The 24,182-nt window shown below is 37.2% G+C and overlaps 1 protein-coding gene across 6 annotated transcripts in view; it reads left to right on the forward strand.

Moving 5' to 3' along the window:
• BTRC (beta-transducin repeat containing E3 ubiquitin protein ligase) overlaps positions 1-24,182 on the forward strand; it is a 169,716-nt gene that overhangs the window by 97,501 nt on the left and 48,033 nt on the right. For all 6 annotated transcript variants that reach the window (XM_032423411.1, XM_032423413.1, XM_032423414.1 and 3 more), the window contains one exon: positions 6,485-6,574. In XM_032423411.1, the coding sequence (XP_032279302.1) occupies positions 6,485-6,574 (90 nt within the window). The remainder of the gene's footprint in view (positions 1-6,484; positions 6,575-24,182) is intronic.

Below are 24,182 nucleotides of genomic sequence, written 5' to 3' on the forward strand. Positions count from 1 at the left end.
TCCCTCCCTCCCTCCCTCCCTCCCTTCCTTCCCTCCCTCCCTCCCTCCCTCCCTTCCTTCCTTCCTTCCTTCCTTCCTTCTCCACACACAGCATGGAGCCCAGTGCTCCATCCCTGAGATCAAGACCTGATCTGAGATCAGGAGTTGAACACTTAGCCAGCTGAGCCACCCAGGCACCCCTGTAGTTTTCTTTCTAATGTCTTTGTCAGGTTTTGGTGTCAGAGTTATGCTGCCTTCATAAAATGAGCTGAGAAGTTTTCCCATCTGCCTCTATTTTCTGAAAGTGTTTGTGTATGGTCCTGGTGTTATTTCTTCCCTAATATTTAATGGAATTCACCAGTGAAACCATCTGGGCTAGAGGTTTTCTTTTTGGGGAAGATTTTGTTTTTTAATTTATGTGGAATAATTTTCACTTACAATTTGTTTCTTTAATAGATACAGAGCTATTCAGGTTTTCTCTTATTGTGTCAGCTTCGGTAATTTGGGTCTTTCAAGAAATGTACCCTATTTTATTTTATTTTGTTATTATTTTTTAAAGATTTTATTTATTTATTTGACAGAGAAAGAGAGAGACAGCGAGAGAGGGAACACAAGCAGGGGGAGTGGGAGAGGGAGAAGCAGGCTCCCCGTTGAGCAGGGAGCCTGATGTAGGGCTCGATCCCAGGACCCTGGGATCATGACCTGAGCCGAAGGCAGCTGCTTAACAACTGAGCCACCCAGGAAATGTGCCCTCTTTTATTCAACAGGTTGTAAACTGTTCATATTTTTTATTTTATTACTCAGATTATTCTATATTGGGCTAACGAGAGCCCCTTTAGGTTGGCATCTGTACCCCTTTGACATATCTCTATCATTCCCTGTGTGTCTCCAGGTTCATCTTATATTTTCCCTATCCAATCCTGGAATCAGCCATTTCTCCAGAGAGCTATGGTTCCTTTCAGTGTAAAATGGTATTTAGAAGCCAAGATTTAAACATTAACTTACATTTTTTACATCTATATGGATATATTTTGAAAACCATGAATTTATATTGGTACCTCTAATTCTAATTCAGTACCACAGAGTTTGTTCTAGATCGCTCCCTTTTCGTATTTATAATTCTCTTTTCTTATAGTAAGAAACATGGTTTGAGATTTTTTTTTTCTTTTAGCACTTTAAACATGTTGTTTCTTGTGTTCTAGCCTTCGTTGTTTATGGTGAAACTTTACGTCTGCTTTTATTTATATTGTTGGCTCTCATGTATGGAGCATCCCTTTTTTCTTAGGCTCTTTCAAGGTTTTTGTCTTTGTTACTGGTTTTCAGCAGTTTTGACTGTTTGTGCCTAGTTCTTGTTATCTTTGTATTTAATCTCCATAGAGTTTGCTGATCTCAGATCAGTAAGCCAACAGTTTTCACCAAATTTGAGAACTATTTGATCACTATTCTTATAACTTTTTTTGTGCTGCATTCTCACTTCTCTTCTGGGTTTCCAGTTTACACATATGTTAGATCATTAACACTTACCCCACAGATAACTGAGCCTCTGTTCATTTTTTTTCTTTTACTCTCTCTATCCTTCAGTTTAGATAATTTTAGTTGATCTATCTTTATTTCATTGACCTTTCTTCTGCCATCTCCAATCTGCTTTTAAGCCCATCCAGTAAATTTTAAATTTCAGATAATATACTTTCCAGTTGTAGAATTTCTATCTAGTTCATTTTAGGTTTTCATTTTTCTGGTGAAAATTTCCATCTGTTTATCCATTATGATTGTATCTTTCATTTAAGATGTTGAATATATTTATTATAGCTTCTATAAAGACTTTATATACTGATTCCCATACTAGATAATCTCAGGGCCATTTTCTACTGGTTCTTTTTTCTCTTGACTATGGGTTCCATTTATCTGCTTCTTATATCCAGCAGTTTTTTATTATATAGTGGACATTATAAATAACTCATTGCAGAGACTCTGGATTCTTTTATCTTCTACTGATTAACTTACTGACTGATCACTGTAACTTCACAGAGTGTTGGTTTATATTTGTTAGGGCACGTATGTTTTGATTTTTCCCCTGGTCCTAAGGTAGAGCCTTTACTCCTAAGACTTACTGTTTATTCTCAATGCAGGGTCATTTCAAGTTTTCAGTAAAAGTTTGAAATGCCTGTTAAGTTCCTCTAATTTAGTAGGAATCAGATTCTAAATTCTGTCTCCCCTCATGGGCAACAGCTGCAATCCCTGCTCCAGTCTTCCAGTCTTCTGTTATTTTCCATTGGAATCCTTATGGTCTCCCATTCATATGTGTAGTTTGGGGATTAGCCATGGATTAGAGGAGAATTGAGCCTCCCCTATGGGTCTGTTTTCTATGATTTTTTAATCTCCAGCCACTATGGCAGCCCTGAACTCCATCCTTTGGCATATCAAGCCAATAAACTGGCTTTCTAATTGAATTTTAGTCACCCTGCATCAAGTAGATTGGTGAGTACCCTCAGGGGAGAAAGCACATAAACATGGATGTTACCCTGTGTGTTTCTCCCCTTGAAGGTCAGTCTACTCTTCTCCCCCAGTTTACTAGTTTAGGTCATTCTCCAGTGCCTTTAAGTAGTTATTACTAAATTTTTTTCCCATAGTTTATAATTGTTATCTTATGAGGGTTAATCCCATGTAAGCATCTCTGGCATTATTGGAACTTGAACTCTTTGGCTTACATTTTTTATGTTATTCAGTATATATGAATCAATTCGTAAATGTCTTTTAAATGATAGGAAGTTTTACTTAAAAACTTTTTTTTTTTTTTAAAGATTTTATTTATTTGACCGAGAGAGACACAGCGAGAGAGGGAACACAAGCAGGGGGAGTGGGAGAGGGAGAAGCAGGCTTCCTGCTGAGCAGGGAGCCCGATGCGGCGCTCAATCCCAGGACTCTGGGATCATGACCTGAGCCGAAGGCAGACGCTTAACGACTGAGCCACCCAGGTGCCCCTTACTTAAAAACTTTTATGTTGTCTATACATGAATAATAAATGTTTGTGGTATTAGTAGTTGCAAAAGAAGTACTGAACCTGACCCCAGAAGATACATGCAACTGTAGCTGCTATACACAAAGGTCAGATGATCCAATTTATTCCTTTAAAATATGTTTGGGGATACCTGGGTGGCTCAGTCGGTTAAGCGTCTGCCTTTGGCTCAGGTCATGATCCCAGAGTTCTGGGATCAAGTCCGGCATTGGGCTCCCTGCTCAGCAGGGAGTCTGCTTCTCCCTCTGCCTGCCCCTCTCCCTGCTTGTGCGTGCTCTCTCTCTCTGACAAATAAATAAATAAAATCTTTAAAATAGGTTTTGAAATAATTTCAACTTAAATTATATAAGAATAAAACAGTTAAGTGGATATAAATTTTTTAAAGTTTAATTTGAATGGAAAACCAATTTTATAATACTTTTTCTCCATTTTCTTAAATTTTTTTACTTACATCTTTCCAAAGAATGATAATTGACCAAAAATGAATCGTTTAAAACATCTATGAATCCACTGCTGACATAAGTAAATAGGAGAAATCATAGCTTTTTGTCACAGAAAAAAATTCCATTTAATAAATGTGGAAGGAGAGTGCCTGGGTGGCTCAGTTGTTTAAGTGACTGCCTTCGGCTCAGGTCATGATCCCGGAGTCCTGGGATCGAGTCCCACATTGGGCTCCCAGCTCAGCAGGGAGCCTGCTTCTCCCTCTGACCCTCTCCCCTCTCATGCTGTTTCTCTCTCTCTCTCTCTCTAATAAATAAATAAATAAAATCTTTTAAAAATATAAAATAAATGTGGAAGGAAAAAGGGAAATTTAAAAATCACCATCAGAACACCACAGTAAAAATTACCATAGGCAAGATCCACCAATGGATGCTAAAATTAGCAGGCAAAAGTTGAAATAGAAACGAAATATTTTCATCATCTCAGAATATTTCTCCCAATATATTTTGTAATCCCTAAAGGAAAAATAACAAACTCATAATGGAGAATCTTGGCAGGTATGATCATAGGCATATGATAAAGTTTACCATCACTAGAAATACTTAATAACATGCCTCCTGACTTGATGCATTGAGAAGGGTACATCACCTTTGTGGTATTCTTCCCAATAATGTATAACCTCCATCTGATCATGAGAAAACATGAGACAAGGCCAAATTGAGAGAAATTATATAGACTAATCAGTACACTTCAGAAGTGTCATGGTCCTAAAAGACAAGACTGAGAAATAGTCACAGATTAGAGGCAACTAAAGAGACATGATAACTAAATTCAGTGTAGCATCTTGGGTTAGATCCTGAACAGAAAAAGGATAGTAGTGGGAAAATTGGTGAAACTCAAAAGAAATTCTTTATATTGTACCAACTTAATTACTTAGTTTTGATAAGTGTTCTGTGGTTATGTAAGTCATTAACATAAAGGGAAGCTGGGGGGAAGGGTATACAGAAACTCATTTTGCAACTATTCTGTAATCTAGAATTTTAAAAAATGGATTCTTTCCTATTGTTGGTTATAAGAGATTGCCGATGTCTTAAGATTTTTCTCTTTAATTCCAAAACATATAGTTCTCCAACATAGTAGTTCTCAAAGAGTGTTCCTAAACCAACAGCATTAATATCAACTAGGAACTTGTTATAAAAGCAAATTCTCAGAAGCCTGGGGGTGGGACCTAACAATTTGTGTGTTTGGGTTTGGTTTTCTTTTCCCCCCAGATTTTATTTATTTATTTATTTATTTATTTTATTTTAGAGAGAGTGAGCGAATGGGGGGAGGGGCAGAGGGAGAGAGAATCCCAAGCAGACTTCATGCCAAGCACAGGGCCTGATGTGGGGCTCCATCCCATGACGCCGAGATCATGACCCCAGCCAAAATCAAGAGTCGGTTGCCCAACTGACTGAGTCACCCAGGTGCTCCAACAATCTGTTTTTAACAAGCCCTCCTAATGATTCTGATGCATGCTAAACTTTGAGAATCATGATTTATACGTCAGTGAAAACTTAAAAAACAGAGGGGAGGGGGGTGGGGGGATGGTTTAGCCTGGTGATGGGTATTAAGGAGGGCACGTATTGAATGGAGCACTGGGTGTTATACCCAAACAATGAATCATGGAACACTACATCAAAAACTAATGATGTAATGTATGGTGATTAACATAACATAATAAAATAAAATTAAAAAAAAAACCATTGTTTTACTATATTGGCCAATTATTAATAATGTTTGCTTACCATAAAGTATAACCAATTTTTTAATTGTGGTAAAATACATGTAACATAACATTTACCGTCTTAACCATTTTTAAATGTACAGTTCAGTGGATTAAATACATTCACATTGTTATATAACTGTCATCACCATCCATCCCCAGAACTCTTTTCATTTTATAAAACTGAAGCCCTATACCCATTAAACAATAACATCCTATTTCTTCTTCCAGCTCTGGCAACCATCGTTGCACTTTCTGTCTCTCTGATTTTGCCTCCTCTAAGTATTTCATACAAGTGGAATCATTTATTTATCTTTTTATCAGTATTTATCTTTTTGTGACTGGCTTATTTCACCTACCATAATGTCCTCAAGGTTCATCCATATCATAGTATAAGTCAGAATTTCCTTTCTTTTTAAGGCTGAATACTATTCCATTTGATGTATATGCCACATTTTGTGTGTCCCTTCATCTGTCAGTGGATACTTGGGTTGCTTCCATGTTTTGGCAATTGTGAATAATGCTGCTAGGAACATGGATATACATAAACCTTTTCAAGATTCTGCTTTCATTTCTTTTGGGTATATACCCAGAAGTGGCATTGTTGGATCATATGGTAATTCCAATTTTAATTTGTTGAGGAACCACCACCGTTCTGTTTTCCACAGCTGTGTATATATATATATATATATATATATACATTCCCACCAGCAGTGCACAGTGGTTCCAGTTTCTCCACATCCTTGCCAACACTTGCTGTTTTCTGGTTTTTATTTTTTATTTTTTAAAGATTTTATTTATTTATTTGACAGAGAGAGAAGGCAGACGCTTAACGACTGAGCCACCCAGGCACCCCTGTTTTCTGTTTTTTAACAGTAATCATCCTAGTGGGTATGAAGTGGTATCTCATTGTGGATTTGATTTGCATTTCTGAAATGATTAGTGATGTTGAGCATCTTGTCATGTGCTTGTTGGCCATTTGTATATCTTCTTTGGATAAATGTCTGTTCAAGTCCTTTGCACATTTTTGAATAGCACCCCTACCTTCCATACATACAGTGAGACCACTGCTGCTTACATTCTTGTTCATGAGCTCATCAGTGGCTCTTGTGGGCTCTCATTTTCTTTTCTTCCACCTGCCTACTTTGTTTCCAGTTCCCATAAATCTGGAATTTATATATAAGTCTATTCGTGTGTTGATTTTGAGAATAGGACAGAATTTGAAAACTGTATGTGACCGCATTTTAATATTTAAACCTGTTTCCAAAAAATTCTCTTTACAGACTTATAACAGCTGTGCCAGACTCTGCTTAAACCAAGAAACAGTATGTCTAGCAAGCACTGCTATGAAGACTGAAAATTGTGTGGCCAAAGTAAGTAAGACTACTCATCAATATTACTATACCACATTGTAACAATGCTTTATCTATAAACATCTTCACTCAGTATTGCTATTAAAGATTATCACAGGATTTCATATTTAGAAAGGAATACAGCAGGCATCATTTTCAAAGCAGACTGCAAGTTGGAGTCTCCATCTCTTCAGTTGCAAAAGAATTTTTTGGTTATGCATTCTGGTCACACTTCCATCTAATTCACATTTGTTATTTGACACTAGTTACTTGACCCTAAAACACTAGATTATTACAAATAAGTAAGATTCGTGAAAGAAAATATACAATTATTTTTATAAGGTGGTTCATGGGTTTTAAATGCGATTAATATAGAGTAACCATTGCAAGGATTGTGAAGTATGCTATAGAAAATCCAATTATTTTATCGCTATTATTATTTATTAAGTGGTCAATGATAGAAATATTGCTTTTGGTGATTTTGATCTGAGTGGACAGGTGTGTTTTATCATGCATATGAGCTACCTTTTCTCATGTATAAAACGTGCATATCTATAGATACAAAAGTAATCACATATTAGAGACCTTATGGTCTAATAATTATATTAACTATGGCTCTAATCTTCCAAGTATCTCTGATTACATAGGAACTTTGACCTAAATTTAGATAACAGCAACTTTGATTATTCCAGGAGTAAGTAAAATTCCAGTATGGGCTCTATCTCTAGACTTTTACCTTGCATATATGCAAAATTACTGCCTTAATAACTATTCAGGGTTTTGTCACTGTTAGAACATTCCCAACTTTAACTACTTTAGTTTAGTCTATTTTATTATACACTAGGGCTCTCAGTTACTTACTGTTATTATTAGAGTCGGAGCTGGTAATCAGGTAGTCTCCATCCTTTGCTACAAAAATCAAAGGACGGCAACATTTTTTATTATTTTTATTTTATTTCTTAAAACATGCAGTAGTCACTGAATCTGCTTAATCAACTGAAAGTATCATACAAACTATAACCATTAGAAATGAACCATATAGGGGCGCCTGGGTGGCTCAGTCGTTAAGCGTCTACCTTCGGCTCAGGTCATGGTCCCAGGGTCCTGGGATCGAGCCCCGCATCGGGCTCCCTGCTCAGCAGGAAGCCTGCTTCTCCCTCTCCCACTCCCCCTGCTTGTGTTCCCTCTCTTGCTGTCTCTCTATCTCTCTCTCTCTGTCAAATAAATAAATAAATAAAATCTAAAAAAAAAAAAATGAACCATATAAGGAATGTCAATTTATTTAAAATTATAATTAAAAAAGATAGAGTTAGTTAATTGTCTCTTAGTGTCTTAGTAATTTGCTGTAAAATATGAAAATAATAAATTACATATATTTATTTTTTCAGTCATTAAGTCACAACCAGCAAGTGCTCTTTGACCCAATTTTGTATCCAGCATTTGTACATTGAAATGGGGGAATCAGTTATTTGGGCCTTTAAAAATAATCTTTCTCCTTTTTCGCCACGTTGCTCAGTTTCATCACAAGTGGGTGACTTCTGGCTAAACAAGGTAAAATCTTAGCATGAGCACCGATCCAAGGACAGGGTGACAATTTTAATGAGTTTCATTGAGAGCTGGCCAAGTGAGCATCTGTTCCTTTTGTTTTCTCCATACTTTGTAAGCCAGGGATCTCTAAGCTATAGAGTCATGTTGGTGTGTGTCTGTATGATGTGTTTTGTTTTGTTTTTCTCCCACCCTCTACTTCAGTGGTGCATGGTTAGAAATCTTCTGGCATCTGGCACAATGGCATAATTTCTTCTGTGCTCTTGGGTGAGGAAATAAGTTTGCTCATTGCTGCTCATCTGTCTGTTTCTTTTGCTCCCAGATGGTGACCCTCTCATCCCATTCTTGCTTATTTTAACATTATTCTGACACCTATATCCTTTCATCATCTCCTTCAATACCCTAATTTAATAATGATTTCTATCCTTTCCTATTGGAACCCACCTAACTTTCTGGTTCCTTTTATTGGCCCACATCCTGGCTTCTGGTTCATTGCTTCAGATTTGAGCTATATAATCAGTTGGTCAATGGCAAATAAAAACATGTAGCTAAAAAAATTTCTTTCTTTTAACAGCCTCCAGTGAGGTATCAATAACATGAGAATAGAGAACAAGTTTTCCCTTTTCTATTTACATGTGTTATATGTATCTCATGATTCTGTGCTGTTTCTACTTGCCTCATTTATTGCTTGACCTTTGAAAGGTAATGACTTGCCATTATTTTTGTAGGTCTGCAAGCTTGTCCCTGTTTCCTGCTCTTCACCTTTAGCCCTTAACTGAATAGTTTCATCTGCTACACTTGATATGGCTGCAGTAGCTTTTCACTTGATACAAGTGTCTGTTGTTGATTCAGATTGTACTCCAAAGTGGCCTTGAACATCCAACCATCTCCATGTGAGAGCAACTATAATATAGTGATGATAACATTTTTGTCCCCTAGTTCAAAGGAGCTAATTCAGAGTGACTTTGATTTGGTGGAGATAGTCATTATAATTATTGAATATTGTTTATTATGAGGTTTAGAGAAGACATTAATACCAGTCATTCCCTGAAAAACAGCGAAGTTGTTACATTCAGACCTTGTAGTATGTAGTATGTGACTCTTCTTTGCCAGAAATACCTTCCACAAATGTTTTATAATAGGTCTATGAAGAGGGGCCCATTTGTACTCTTTAGAATATAAGGAAACAAAGTGGTAAAACAAACTACAGCCACTCTAGGTTAATAATAATCTTCTGAATCTCTAACTTGAAGAACGAGACCTAAGACAGGATTTAAAAATAAAAATGAAGGATGGGTCGTTTTATCAGTGTAACTTAGTCCAACTAATATTTGGAGGCATTGAAATGTCTTTTATTTTTGTCCAAAGCCTTCCTTCTTACTAATTATAGCCCTGTAGTTCATGAGATTTGTTTGGAACATGATGAGCTCTGTATTTATTGTAGCTTTAAATGGACAGTCATTATTGACTGCCAACTTAGTCTTTAAAATCAATAATCACATTGCACCTAATTGTCAGCCTTCATGATCTTTTTTAATTGGTAAAGAAAACTAACTAGAAAAATGAAGAGCATTAATTTTTTTATGTTATCTCTTTGCTGACTTTATTTAAATATTACCGAAAATTTTGGTTTCAGGTTTTTCCTAATTTACTTTTTACACATGCATGCACAGAATTAAAATTAAGTTGTTTGAACACATCCACCTAGATTCCTGCCCAGGTAGGAGAAGTTCTGCCTCTTTATGTTTGGAAAATAAACCTCTTCAGTACTCCTTTGTAGATGTTCTGTATTGTGGTTGTTTGTTATGATTGTTTTTTACTTGAGACTAATAATCTGTTTGCAACTGACTGAGACAGAAAAATGTGATGTTCCTTTCCACTCACTCCAGATTTTGATAGAAGACTTGTTTTATTTATTTCCAAAATTATATCCGCAGGAAACAAGCTGTTTAAATTCAGATTATGCTGAAGCAAAATGGTCCTGGTATGAGAAGCAACGTGCTGTTTTACGAGCACAGAGTCCCTTTTCTCATAACTGATTGATAGTAAATATTTTCCTGAAGAATTATTGCCAACCATGAACAGTGCAACTGTTTCACTTTTTTTCCTTGCTCCTTGCTGTACCAGCCATTGTCGGTAATTAAGATCTACAATTCACAATGCAGACGTTTGCACTTCCTCTGGGTCTGCGCTATTTATAAGGCATTTCAGCTGTTCAGAGTTTCTTTTGAGTTTTAAACTACATGTTAACAGGCTTCTTTAATACACTGTTCCACAAGTAGCATGTCAAATGGGCCATTCTTTGCACAGGCCTCTCTTTCGGGTCTAAACATTAGCTTTGTGGAGAATATGTTAAGATTTAACCATATCGTCGAGGCCAATGAGGTTGGAAAAACTCTGGAATATAACATGTTACACATTACCATATTGCTATTTCAAAAAGGCAGGAATAAAGTTCAGATAGTACTATTTTTTTCTTTCATTTTCAAATGGGTCATATGATTTTAATGAGTGTTAATGGGAGTTATAGAGAGGTTCTGAGAAATACTAGTAAAGTGACTTTTCCCAGCTCACTTTGAGGTAATACTCAGGGACCATTGTTATAAACAAGAGTTTATGTGTTTGTCAGGTTAAGGATGCAGGAACATAAAACCTTCTAGATGTGCATGATATTTAGGAATACAGACTGGGACACCAAAGTGGATCAGCAGACCGACTGCACATTTGTTGTATAATCATCTTCAGGAACCCTAAGTAGCATATGCCGTTGGAGAGGAAAGTGTGAACAGGAATCCTGGTCTGAATTAATTTGGTAAAATTTAAGATCATTTTCAACCATTTCAAGGGAGTTAATTGCAAAAGAGAAAAAGAGAAGTCCAGACCCCAGTGAGCATCTCCATGAATTATGCCCTTGAGTGAGAGAACTGCTTGCACAGTCTCCTTACTACCTGCACTCATTGCTAAACATACTGGAGAAAGAAACAAGAAGCAGAAAGCTGTCAACAAAATATGTGTAAAACTTTGCCACAAGTGGGGATCAGACTGGCTGTGTTAAGCCTGAAGCCAGCTGCGTTGATTCTACATGTTGGCCGCCAGCATCTTCCGGCAGAGCAGACCTTCAGAGAAAGGCAGACACGGGTTTCCATGCTGATTCTTGATGGGCCCTTGAATATAGACAGAGCTTCAAACAAAGCCTTTCCAAGGCAATTTTATTTGCCAGAACCTGAAACTTTCTGTAGTTCTTTTGAACTGCAGTGTTTCTGTAAACTTTTTTTCCTCAGTGAACTCTTTATGAACCTTTTTTTTAAGATAGCAGCAGTGGTTCAACTGCTGGGAACCACTGATATATCTGACTGAGGCACTTCAAGACGCTAGGACCTATTCACGTTTCTCTCCAGCCAGGGAGCTAATAAGATTAAGTTTGTCTTTGTGGATTGGTCCAGATTAGCAGGAGATGAGCCCAGTCAGTGTTTTCCTCAGTGAAAAAGGAAAGGTTGGGAGAGAGAGGGGTGAAGGAAGAAAGTTCTTCATCAAGAATTGACTGCAGTATTGCCTGCTGATGCATGTCGGATCACCCGCATCGAGAGATCACATGGCTTCTCCAAAAGTCAAACGATCAATTCGCCTCGTTTTGGCTCTGTACTTAATGCACAAACAGTGCGATCTGCGGGGCTGTAATTGCATTGTTAGGGCCAAGGAACAAGCCTGTGCCTTTTCAGCAGACAGCTGGCAGGGAGAGAGGCATGTTGTTAGGAAAGAGAGAGGCAAGGCAAATAAAATTACTGCTAACGCTCAGAGATCGGCAGGAGTCCTACTTGCCTAATCTTACCGGTGGGAGCAAGCGGCTGTTGTAATCCAATTATAGCAGCATAAGCAATTTGTTAGACACTCCGCATAATGTAACAATTTCCCAATAAACTCTGACTTGTAATAACGTCGGCAAGAGTCCGCATAAATCTGCCCGAATGGTGGGGGCTGGAGCGTTCGGCTGGGGGCTTGTAATTGGCGCCATCAGCACGTTTTGTGGAGTGCAGTATGGTGCAGTCTTTTAGTGCAGGAATTTTAAGGAGAAAAGCATGGCACACGTTTCTTAGAAAAAGAAAAGTGGCCATTAAAAGGGGAGCAGCAAGAAGGGCATACTCTTGCCTTCACGTTACCTAGGAGTCTTAGTGTAGAAAGAAAACAGGAGGAAGCCATGTTTCCTTCAATACTAAAGGGGGGAAGGGGGAAGAGTATGCAGACTAAATTTCTTTTTTAAAAAGCCTCAGTTTCTATTATTTATACCCCCCTTCTCCAGCCCCCCAAAATGCTGTTCAGGCAGCATTCAGCTAACATTTTTACAAAATGCTCATAGCCAGACAAGACTAGAATGCCAAGTTTAAATCTGTTTTCTTCTAGCGTTTAGCATTTTCTTTACAACAGGAAAATATATTTTCTTTGTGCACAGAATAAATCTTTTAATTATCTCGTTGACTATCAAACCTTTCTGTAGAGTTCTGCCTTCCGCTTTAAGAAACCGTCTCTTACTGAAGGATTTAAAACCTAGCTTGTTTGCTTAGCTGGCTTCACAACATTGCTTATTTTCTATTCCACAATATATTGTGAATGTCTGTGATACTAGGGTTAGTCATCTTCCATGTTGAATGTTTACATTGTACAAGAATACAGTTTTTCTTATTTAAAACTATACCTGTATGATCATTATAGAAATAATTTTGATTCCTAAGTCATAAAATTTCTGTTTTGGAAAAATATTTGTTGTTGTGTGGAGCAGAATAGAACCTCCATTATTGATTGATTGATTAGCGTTTGTAGTCACATTATAGAGTTTATTTATACAAGGTATAGGAGGTGAGGAGTGCTCCTAGATTTGTGTTAATAGACAGATTTTCATGCTACTGAGTGTGTATTAAATGTTACCTACTTTCTTATGCCAACCCAACTCTTCATTGTTGTTAATTTGTGTCAAAACAAAGCTTCTGAAATAAGAACAGGATTATTCAAAATATCATGTTGCTGTGGGTATTATTACACTAAATATTTACTTTCAGTATAAACATTTCCTTCTACTGAAGCAAATGCTGCCTTGTTTGACTGGAGCTACATCAATAAACTGCAGTGCCTCTAATAAAGCCACTCAGTGTCTGGGTTTAACTAATGGCTGATTTTCATGGCTTTGACAGTGAGCTGTGTGCGTTATTTTCTCCTGATATTGTAAAAATAATGAGAGCAAATTAGAACAATCAGTTTACACAGATAGCTCCTGATTGGAGGCGATGGGCAATATGGCAGCAGGTAATCCATCTTCGGGCTCCTGTCACATTAACTTCAGCAGTGTGAAAAGATCAGGTGGGGTAAGCAGGGATCCTGCCCAATCGGAACACTGAAATTAATGAGAAGAGCATTGTTCTGTGATCAACCTTTTAATTAGCAAGATTGGAAACACAGGGAGTGATGAAGGCAGCACCACAGCTGCACAATGCCAGGCACAATTCCTGAAAGGGGGAAGAAAGAAAAAAATCTGTGGGTTTTACATCATATTTTTGTTGCTGTATACAGGCATTATGTTTCCACTCGAGAGCTGGTTTACAGACTTTACTGCCTACTTTCCAAAGTAATTAGTCACAAATGTAGTTGATGTATTAGTGATCTATAGGCTGTAATCCTGTCAGGGGTCATTTAGGTTTTGATTACCAGTATACTTTCTTTGGCATTGCACATTGGGTTTTAATTTTTTATTTTTTTCTAATCAAGTAAGCAAAGAAATCAAATTTTAAGAAGGCCTTTCTGGTCGACCTCCCACCACCCAATCCCTCCAGTTTATAGAGTTTTTCTTGCAAGTAGCATGAGAGTTTTCTGGTTTGGAGCACTTTTGTCACTTGGAGTTATTTAAAAGAGGCGCAAAGTCCAGGCAGTAAGCTAAGGCATATTTAAATTGTGTTCCTTTCCTGGTTCTGTTTATTAGGAAAATCACTGTTTTTCCCCCTGCCATTGACTTCTCAGTGTTGAGGGCTGTGTTATTTCAATTTATATAATTGAGAATTGAATATCAATGAAGTATGGTGTTTATAGGAGGAAGGGGGGTGGAATCTATGCAGTGACTGAGACTAAAGGCTGATTCATCCATTTAAAGCTCAGTTATACTAAAATTGAAACCTTGTTAATTATCCCTGTAATATTGGAAAATGTGGTATAAAGCTATGGAAGATATTAATGAGCCAGATTTTCCCTGCCATATCAGTGCCTGTTTTCTAGGCCTACTTTGACAGGCTTTAGCTTTGGGAAAGGTATGAGGTTTTCAGTATTTTAATCTTTATACCCTAAGCTTAATTGCTTAGTGTAAAAGCAAGAATATAATGTACGATATGTAAATGAATCCAGTTATCTTCCAAAGACTATAAAATAAATTTGTGGGTTTTTTTATATTAACCGTTAATTGACTTAGGCATTTATTTAAAGTACTAATACGTAGGGGCGCCTGGGCGCCTCAGTCTGTTAAGTGTCTGCCTTCTGCTCAGGTCATGATCCCAGAGTCCTGGGATCGAGCCTCAGGTTGGGCTTCCTGCTCAGCAGGGACGTCTGTTTCTCCCTCTCCCCCTGCTTGTGCTTTCTTGTTTGCTCACTCTCTCAAATAAATAAAATATTTTTTTAAAAAATTAAAAAACATAAGGTACGAACACATAAAAACCAGTTATCAGGTACCCATCTGAGTGCAGAATTAACAGTAAAGAGCCTAAAGTATAGTATGAAATATTGAGGTTAGGTGTCATAGTTATAGTTAATAGTTAATAGAACTTTTTTCATTTTAGTTATAACTAATGGAGATTCTAGCCTTACAGCCCTAAGATGCTATATTTATAGAAAGTAAGTCCTTGATATTATACCCCTATGCAAAACCTATAGAATAAAGGCATTTCACTTCCCTGTAGTACCCATCTCCCACCCCCCTTCCCCCCCAAAATCTTTAGTATACTTTTTGGAATTCTGTCAGAAACCTGATTTTTGGTTTGGTTTGGTTTTTTGATTGATAGCAAGCTTTTCCTGAAAATATCATCTTCAGTATTTTAGGATCAGTGACTTAATATTAAATAGTCTCTAGGACTTCCCCCCCCCACACACACACACACTCTAAGAGAATGGTGCTACTGTGCATATTAATATTTTAAAGCCCACTTGTAGAATTTTGGGTGATACTTTTCTACATTCCTTAATCTGGAAGAGAGATTTTTATACTTACAGCTTTTATGAATTTTTGTGCCTGTTCATTTTCCTCTCTCCTAGTTTGACAGAAGCCTGGGCTCATAAGCTGTCCATGGATACTTTCTTAGTCATATGGTGTAAATAGATCACTTACAAAGCTTGTGTAACTTGAGCTCTCCTTTTGAGCCTTTCAGTAACCATGAGCTCAGGATCCATACATGTAAAATCTTACTCTTGTGTCATGACTTCAGCTTGTAAGGCAAATGAGCTATGAATATACATGACTATTCTACTCTATACCAACTTTCTATAAAATAAAATTAGTCTTTTTCCTTTTTTTCCTATGATTCTGGATTTCCATCTGACCTAGTGATCTTGCCAATATTTCTTCTTGTTGTTAGAGTTCTTTTCCAGTAAGATTTGCTCTTCAAGATCAGTGTTAAAAGTCTCTTTTTTGAGGGCATCTTTTTTTTGTATATATTAGTAATTATAGAATGTCTAACTAGCTGAATGACCAAGAAACTCCTTTTTGTTTCCTAACAGAGCTAGAATTACCAAGTCACCTTAAATTCTACTAATCCCAAATCTCATGAATAGGGTTCACTTTAGAGAAATTTTCATTAGTCTAGTCCTTTGGAGCTCACCTAATACACCTTTATTTAAAGTTCTTATGTATAGAACCAGTTGAATCTCTGATGCTGTTACAATCCTTTCTAAGTTCCCCATCCCCCTGATTTTTAGTTTAGCAATACGTTCCTATATAAAAAATTGGAAGGGGTGCCTGGGTGGCTCAGTAGGTTAAGCATCAGCTTTTGGCTCAGGTCATGATCCTGGGATCAAGCCCCATGTTGGGGCTCCCTGCCCAGTGGGTAGTCTGCTTCTCCCTCTACCTCCTCCCCCACTCATGCTGTCTCACTTTCTCTCAAATAAATAAAATCTTAAAAAAAAAAAAAAGAATTGGAAAATGGCCATTTTTTACTCCTGTATCTTCAGGATAGAAGACCTTTTTTTTTTTTTCTTCCACTTTGTACTCCTCAAGAGTTTGAGGAGGAGAGAGAATATGTTAATATTTACTAAGCCCTATGTTTAGGCACTACAGTGCTGGCTGTGTTATCTATTTCTTTCTTTCTTTCTTTCTTTTTTTTTTTTTTTTTAAAGATTCTATTTATTTGTTTGACAGAGAGCAAGAGAGCACAAGCAGGGGAGCGGCAGAGGGAGAGGGAGAAGCAGGCCCCCGTTCGGCAGGGAGCCTGACACAAGGCTCCATCCCAGGACCCTGGGATCATGACCTGAGCTGAAGGCAGACGCTTGCTTAACCGACTGAGCCACTCAGGTGCTCCAAGAATATGTTAATATTTATTAAGCCTGATGTTTAGGCTCTATAAGTGCTAGCTGTGTTATCTATTTCAGACCTTATGTGAACCTGATAAGATGGATGCATATCCCCTATTTTATAGATAAGGAATCTGAAACTTAGAGAAGTTAAGCCTTTTCCCAAGTTTTCACATCCCTAGGTTGTAGTGTCAGGGTTTTGAACTCCAATCTCTCTGACTTTAGGGTCCTTTCTGTACTACACCAGGTTGCCTTTCAAATAGTATTTGGAGGCCCTATATATCTGTCCTACCATTATACTTGGCTTCACACTACAAAGCACCTATAGCTTTTTTCCATTTGATTTCTGTAACACTTTTGACATCTAGCAAATGTTATTTCTTCATCTCTCCTTTATTGCTTGTAAGATATGTTGGTCTGACTGAACTGAGCCAAATACTGTATTCAGAAAACTTAACTATCTCTATTCTAGGCTACCTAGTCAGTAATTCTGCTATGTAACTTCAAATGCTTACTCAGTAATAATCACCTACCTTATCAACATAGGTCTTTAAAGTATCTAAGATGACCTCATGGCTCCATGCTCCATGTTCTACATATAAAATGAGTGGAACAGTATGAGTCCAATACAGCCAGCTCAAGGTGGTGACTCACACCTTCCTAATTGTTTTAGAAGTTGTTTTGGAATACAGATCTCATCCTATTGTCTGTGTCAGGATTTACATTGTAAGTATATATTGGCAGTTCTTTTATACCAAAACTTTATTTTTCCTGATTAAGATTGGTTATTAATTTTGTCGATTAAAAAAAAAGTTTCCCTTAAGGCTTCCAAGCATGATTACACTTCAGTAAATATTTTTATATTTGTTTACATGCATCTAGATAGATTGGTGATTGCAAAGATACGGTAAGGATATCAGAATTAATAGTTGGACCTTAAAATCCTCTGTTTCAGAGAGGAGAGAAGCAGCTTGGGAGAGGAGTGAGTCATTATAAAGAAACACTGAAAGCAAATGGAAACAAAAAGCAAACAGACATGACTATTAGCATGTACACACACATAGAATCTCCCTGCATATTCTCTAATGGAAAGAATAGAAGTTTTTGATAGTTATGGTTGACATAAATTTCATGCTCAGACTTGTAAAAATATGTAAGAAATACTTGGCTCACATGGAGCACTAAGACTATGACAAACAGGAATGTTGAAATATTTCTAGAAGAGTGAACTAAATGTAATTATATTTTATATGTCAGACATCATTTCTTTATAGACATTTTCTTGGAATATCTAATAGCATAAGGAATTTAATTGTAAAGTTTTGTTTTGTTTTTTAAATCTAAGAGCAAGCCAGAAGGGAAATATACAGAGAAAAACGTGTTTAAAAAGAGATGGTTCCTACAGTGTTAACTATGGAGTGTGTAGCGTGACTCTGTAATGGAATATCATGGTAGGGGGTATAATACTGTAAATAAGATGAATATGCCACTTGTGGATTAATGGGCAACCTAAAGAGTGGCTTTATTTACATCTATGTGTGAGGTTCTTTTTCATTTTGTCTGTTTTCTCTTATTCTTGTGATTGGAATGCTTAGAACCTTACAGTTTTATTAGGGAACTTTTGAAAAAAAAAAAAATCAGTTTCCTTGTATCTTGCTTTATGTGTTTTTTGTAGGATTAGTATAGTGTCATTTTAGACCTTAAAATTGATAGGTTGGTGGAGTTTTTATTAACTTTTTCTCTGGGTGATATTTAAGGAAGAGGTGGGTTCTGAAATTAAGTCCAAGAAATATAGCTATCCTTTATATTTTGTTATGAACATTAAGGAGCAGGTAACAGGCACCACATGTATGCACATTGCAATAGATTCCATTTGAGGTGATAACAGTTTTGTGAATATAGGATGTTTTTGAAAGGTTTGGGTACTGAGTCATGTAAACGATTACATCTAGACTGGGACACTTATGTGGGAGCCATTATCTCAGCATTATAACATGAGAACGTGCAATAAGGGTAAATTCTAAGTGAGAGCTTTTTATAACTAACTTTTTGGTATACTCTTTAGGTTGCTGTGGATTGCCAATGAATACTATTATTTAGTGCTCTTGAAACTTCAGAAGTTTGAGACTTAGATTGTTATTTACTTCCTGCTTCCCCTCAGTTGACAATGTGTAAAACAGGTTCTTTATAAAAGGCAAATGGTATGCAAAAGTAAATTCAAAAGAGTTTGAATGGAACTAATGTTCACTTGCAGAAGGTCCATTCTCAAATTCTATTTGTTGAGTCTAATTGACTTCCAAACAAAAACAATTGTAAAATATATATATATATTTTTTTTTTTTTTTAAAGATTTTTATTTATTTATTTGACAGAGAGAGAGACACAGTGAGAGAGGGAACACAAGCAGGAGGAGTAGGAGAGAGAGAGAGAGGGAGAAGCAGGCTTCCCGCTGAACAGGAAGCCCAATGTGGGGCTCGATCCCAGGACCCCGGGATCATGACCTGAGCCGAAGGCAGCCACTTAACGACTGAGCCACCCAGGCACCCCGTAAAATATATTTTTTGAAGTATTAAGATTGTGTTATCAAATTTGATAGCCTTTTGCACCATTATTTATTGAATATTTACAATGTGCCAAACGCTGGGTTAAGGGTATTACACTCTTTTTTTTTTTTTTTTTTTTTTTATATTTAAAGATTTTTGTTTATTTATTTGACAGAGAGAGATACACAGCGAGAGAGAGAACACAAGCAGGGGGAGTGGGAGAGGGAGAAGCAGGCTTCCCGCAGAGCAGGGAGCCCGATGCGGGGCTCGATCCCAGGACTCCGGGATCATGACCTGAGCCGAAGACAGACGCTCAACGACTGAGCCACCCAGGCGCCACCAAGGGTATTACACTCTTAACTTAAATCCTCGCAACAGTCTCATGAAGCATTCAACCCCGTTTTGCATACAAATAAATTAGAGAGATCAAGCAACTTGCCCAAGTTATGTTGCAGAACTGGAATTTGAACCCATACCGGCCCCATAGCCATGTACTTTCAACCACTGTGGTTTGTGAATTTTATTTATTTATTTATTTATTTTTAAAGATTTTATTTATTTGACACAGAGAGAGAGACATAGCAAGAGAGGGAACACAAGCAGGGGGAGTGGGAGAGGGAGAAGCCGGCTTCCAGCCGAGCAGGGAGCCCGATGTGGGGCTTGATCCCAGGATCCTGGGATCATGACCTGAGCCGAAGGCAGACGCTTAACGAGTGAGCCACCCAGGTGCCCCGGTTTCTCAATTTTAGTACATAGAAATTAGGGTGTGTGTGTGTGTGTGTGTGTGTGTGTGTGTGTTGGAGTAGGGGGTTAATCTAAATAAAGTTCTCTGTGGTGCCTATTAAATGTTAACAATTTACTAACAAGTAGCCAGGATTTGGAAAACACAGAAGTATGAAAATTGTCTGTATAAAATTAAGATATAGTAATACATTTTATTTATTTATTTTTTTTAAAGATTTTATTTATTTATTTGAGAGAGAGAGAGAGAGAGAGCACATGAGAGGGGGGAGGGTCAGAGGGAGAAGCAGATTCCCTGCTGAGCAGGGAGCCCGATGCGGGACTCGATCCCGGGACTCCAGGATCATGACCTGAGCCGAAGGCAGTCGCTTAACCAACTGAGCCACCCAGGCGCCCAAGATATAGTAATACATTTTAGTTTGTAATCTTCTCTTGCACTTACAGTGTTTTTCCTTTTCAGCATTCCATGTGAGATGATAAAAATTAAAAATACCTCAATTAGCAACCGCAAAAAAGTAAAACTGTTAATTGAACCTTGTAATCTCCTCTTGCTGTCTGTTAGATTTTTCTTTGCAGGCTTTGATTGTGTGTAATAAAACTGTTGCTTAATTAATGCCAGGGTTCTGAAGCCTTTGGATGCCACAAAAGAAAGTGGAGAAACCAAGAGGCAGCATCAAATAGCTTTTCTGTCATGTTAATTTAGATCTGTCATTCTTGTCCCAGTTCATGATATACAGCTCCCAACAGAGACTGGGTGAATTGAAAGAGAAGCAATAGTGAATCCTGTCTTAGGAAAAACACAAGTCATGACTGAGGCTCTCAGTAGGTTAATGAAGAACTGTTTTCAGACAATATTTCACCCCTAGTTTGAGCTGCCCTTGGAATGAATGTGGCTGTATTCATATGACCAGCAGATGTGATGCAAAACCAAACTAATTGGTGATGTGGCATCATGGCTTTGTGGTATGTGCAGGAAAGATCCAGGACTGATGATGTCCATTGTGTACTATCCTTGCAGAAAGGTGCTTGTGTGTAACCAGAGCACGAGAGAGAACATCCTACTGACTTGTATTAATTTCTATTCAGAATGCTGAAAAACAAAATGGTAAAAATTTCCTTGGAAATTGGAAAAGTCTCCTTTATTTATGGACACACTTTTTTAGGAATCTGTAAGCTTGAAAAGAAAAAAAAAAGGTTGATAAGAAATGTTTGTTCATATTATCACTAAAAAAATTTTATTTCTTAATTTTAGAATGCAGAGTAATGAGTAACACTAACAGTCTTCACTAAAATGAATTTACTTTTAAGGTGACTCTTTACATTCTCTTCTTTTTTCATTCTTTCATCCTCCCTCCTTGATTCAAGGAACTTTTTATTAGCTGGTTTTATATTTGTATTTTAACAAGAGTGTTGGAAAGCAGTGTTTCTTTCAGGGTGGGGAAGATTTGAAATCCAGTAATGACAAATGAAGTCCCTTTCATTTCTGGCTGCATTCCCAGATGGTTGTATGTATCATAATCATTGAACTTTTAGAACCTGCTCACATTCTGTCTGGATTGCGTAGAATTACAACATCATATCTAAATTATACTTTCTGGCAATATTTAAAAGTGAAATAGACATTGCTGAGTGGAAGCACTGATATCATAATTTCCAGTGGTTAAGGTGTCAGTGAAGAAGGGAGTTTACAAGCATGGGAAAAGAGTACAGGCTTCAATTTGAATAGGTCTCTATTGGCCAGGGAGTTATTTAATGCTAATAAATACTGGTTTTAGAATAGATGGAACTAGGTTAAGTGTTTACAGCCAAACCTTTCTCTTCTCCATTGAAGAGCAAGTTTCACCTAACACTGACCTACTTCGCTCTTACACAGTACTATAGATACAGCGGTTATGCAGCCATGGAGGGAAAGGTAAGTGAAGACCAGAAGAATTTTTTAGTAGGAAGTGCTTGGTAGCTTGTTTCTTTGTTGGTAAGACATAATGTTGCCACAAATCATGAATAAATATTCTGAATTCCCTAATATTATAGCAGTTATAACCATTTTTAAGCCTCCTTTCTAAGTAGATATTTCTCTCCTGGCTTTCTGTATTGTGAACTTTACAAAACTGGCTTAGGCAGCCTATTAATTATTCATATCATAGCAACAATTAAAGCAAATTAAAAATAAAAATCGCCATATTGCATTTAACCGTGGGCAGCGCCAAACTGTGTCAGCTCTGGAAGGGCCTGTGGTGTTTCCTAAGTTAAAAGTGCTAGAGGGAGCTCTAACCTTGTTCAGAGTTGTGGCATATGGGAACAATTGTCTGTATGTGGCCATAGGGTCGCAAGTGAAGATAGAGGCTAAGGCTGTTCCGTGGCAGAAATTTAAATCTTTATTAGAACTCCCTGTTTCCTTTATATTAGAAAATAAGGGTTAGGACTGTCTGTATGCAATCAAACAGGACTTAAAACACCCTTATCCCTCTTTCTATGAATATAATCATCTCCTTCTAACACAGTATTCAGGAGACCCTGAATTTGGCTCAGTGAATTTTCATAAAGTGAACACACCTGGGTAGTCACGGAGTTTTTGTTTGTTTGTTTTTTAAGAAAAAGAAGGAAAGAAAAAGAACCTTACCAGAAGCCCATTCCTGTCCTCTTTGTCACTCCCCTCCCAAGGGTAACATTATCCTCACTTCTAACATCATTCCATTGTTTTTGCCTGTTTTTAAACCTCGTATAAATGGAATCATACAACACATATTCTTTACTGTCTGACTTATTTCACCCAACATAATGTTTTTTAAGAGTCACATTGCATATAGTTCTAATTTTTAAAATTTCATTGATGTGTCGTGTTTCCTTATATAAATATACCAAATTTATGCATTTTGCTGTAGATGAACATTTGGGTTGCCTTCAGATTTTGATAACTACAAAAAAATTTGTGTATATTTGTTGGTAAACATGTACAATGCATACATGCATCCTATTGGGTATGTATCTAGGCGGGGAATTGGAATTTCTAAACTGGTGTACCAATTTATACTCCTGACAGTAGTGAATGAAAGTTCCATTGTTCCGTTTCCTCACTAGCCAACACTTGGTATTTTGCTTTTTCATCGTAGCATTCTGACAGTGTATAGCAGAATCACGCTGCGGGTTTCTTTCTTCTTTTCTTTTTTTAATTGTGGTTAAAAAACATAAAATTTACCATCTTAACCATTTTTTTAAAAAAGATTTTATTTATTTATTTGAGGGAGAGAGACAGATAGCAAGAGAGAGCATAAGCGGGGAGGAGAGGGAGAAGCAGGCTCCCTGCTGAGTAGGGATCCCAACGCAGTACTCAATCGCAGGATCCTGGGATCGACCTGAGCCGAAGGCAGACGCTTAACCGACGAGCCACCCAGGCACCCCAACCATCTTAACCATTTTTAGGTGTACAGTTCTGTAGTGTTAAGTATATACACACTGTCATATTGTGTTTTTAAATTTAAATTTCCCTTAAAAGTTAAAATTGAGCCTCTTTATATGTTGATTGACCCACTTAGATGTGAAGTGCCTGTTCAGGTTTTCAGCCCATTTTTCTATTGAGTTTTATGTATTTTTCTTAATGATTTATATAAGTTCTGGATACAAAATCCTTTGATATGATATATGTGTTACAAATTTTTTCTCCTATTCTGTGCTTTGCCTTTGCACTTTTGTTAATGTTGTCTATGATGAACAGAGATTCTTAATTTTAGTATAGTCCACTTTATCAGTCTTTGCCATATATAGTTAGAATTTTTACAGTCTACTTAAATCTGTGCCTACCCCACTGTCATAAAGATATTGTTTTCTTCTAAAATTTTTATTGTTTTACCTTTTACATTTGGATGTACAATCCATTTGATTTTTGTGTGTTTTGGTATTAGGTAGAGGTAAGAGTTCTTTTTTGTTGTTATGTGATAATCAGTTGATCCAGCACTATTTATTAAAATGTGTATTTCCCTCTGTACTGCACTGTTTCCTTTGTCATAAATTACATGACCATATATGTATAGGTCCTTTAAAAAAAAAAAGATTTTGTTGCCTTTGGCTCAGGTCATGATCCCGGGGTCCTGGGATCGAGCTCCGCGGGAAGCCTGCTTCTCCCTCTCCCCCTCCCCCTGCTTGTGTTCCCTCTCTTCGCTATCTCTTTCTCTCTGTCAAAATAAATAAATAAAGTGTTAAAAAAAAAAAGATTTTATTTGTCAGAGAGAGAGAGAGAGAGAGAGGCAGGCAGGCAGGCAGAGGGAGAAGCA

This window comes from Phoca vitulina, unplaced genomic scaffold, assembly GCF_004348235.1.
Source record: "Phoca vitulina isolate PV1807 unplaced genomic scaffold, GSC_HSeal_1.0 scaffold28, whole genome shotgun sequence".
In the NCBI taxonomy this organism is placed as follows: Eukaryota; Metazoa; Chordata; class Mammalia; order Carnivora; family Phocidae; genus Phoca; species Phoca vitulina.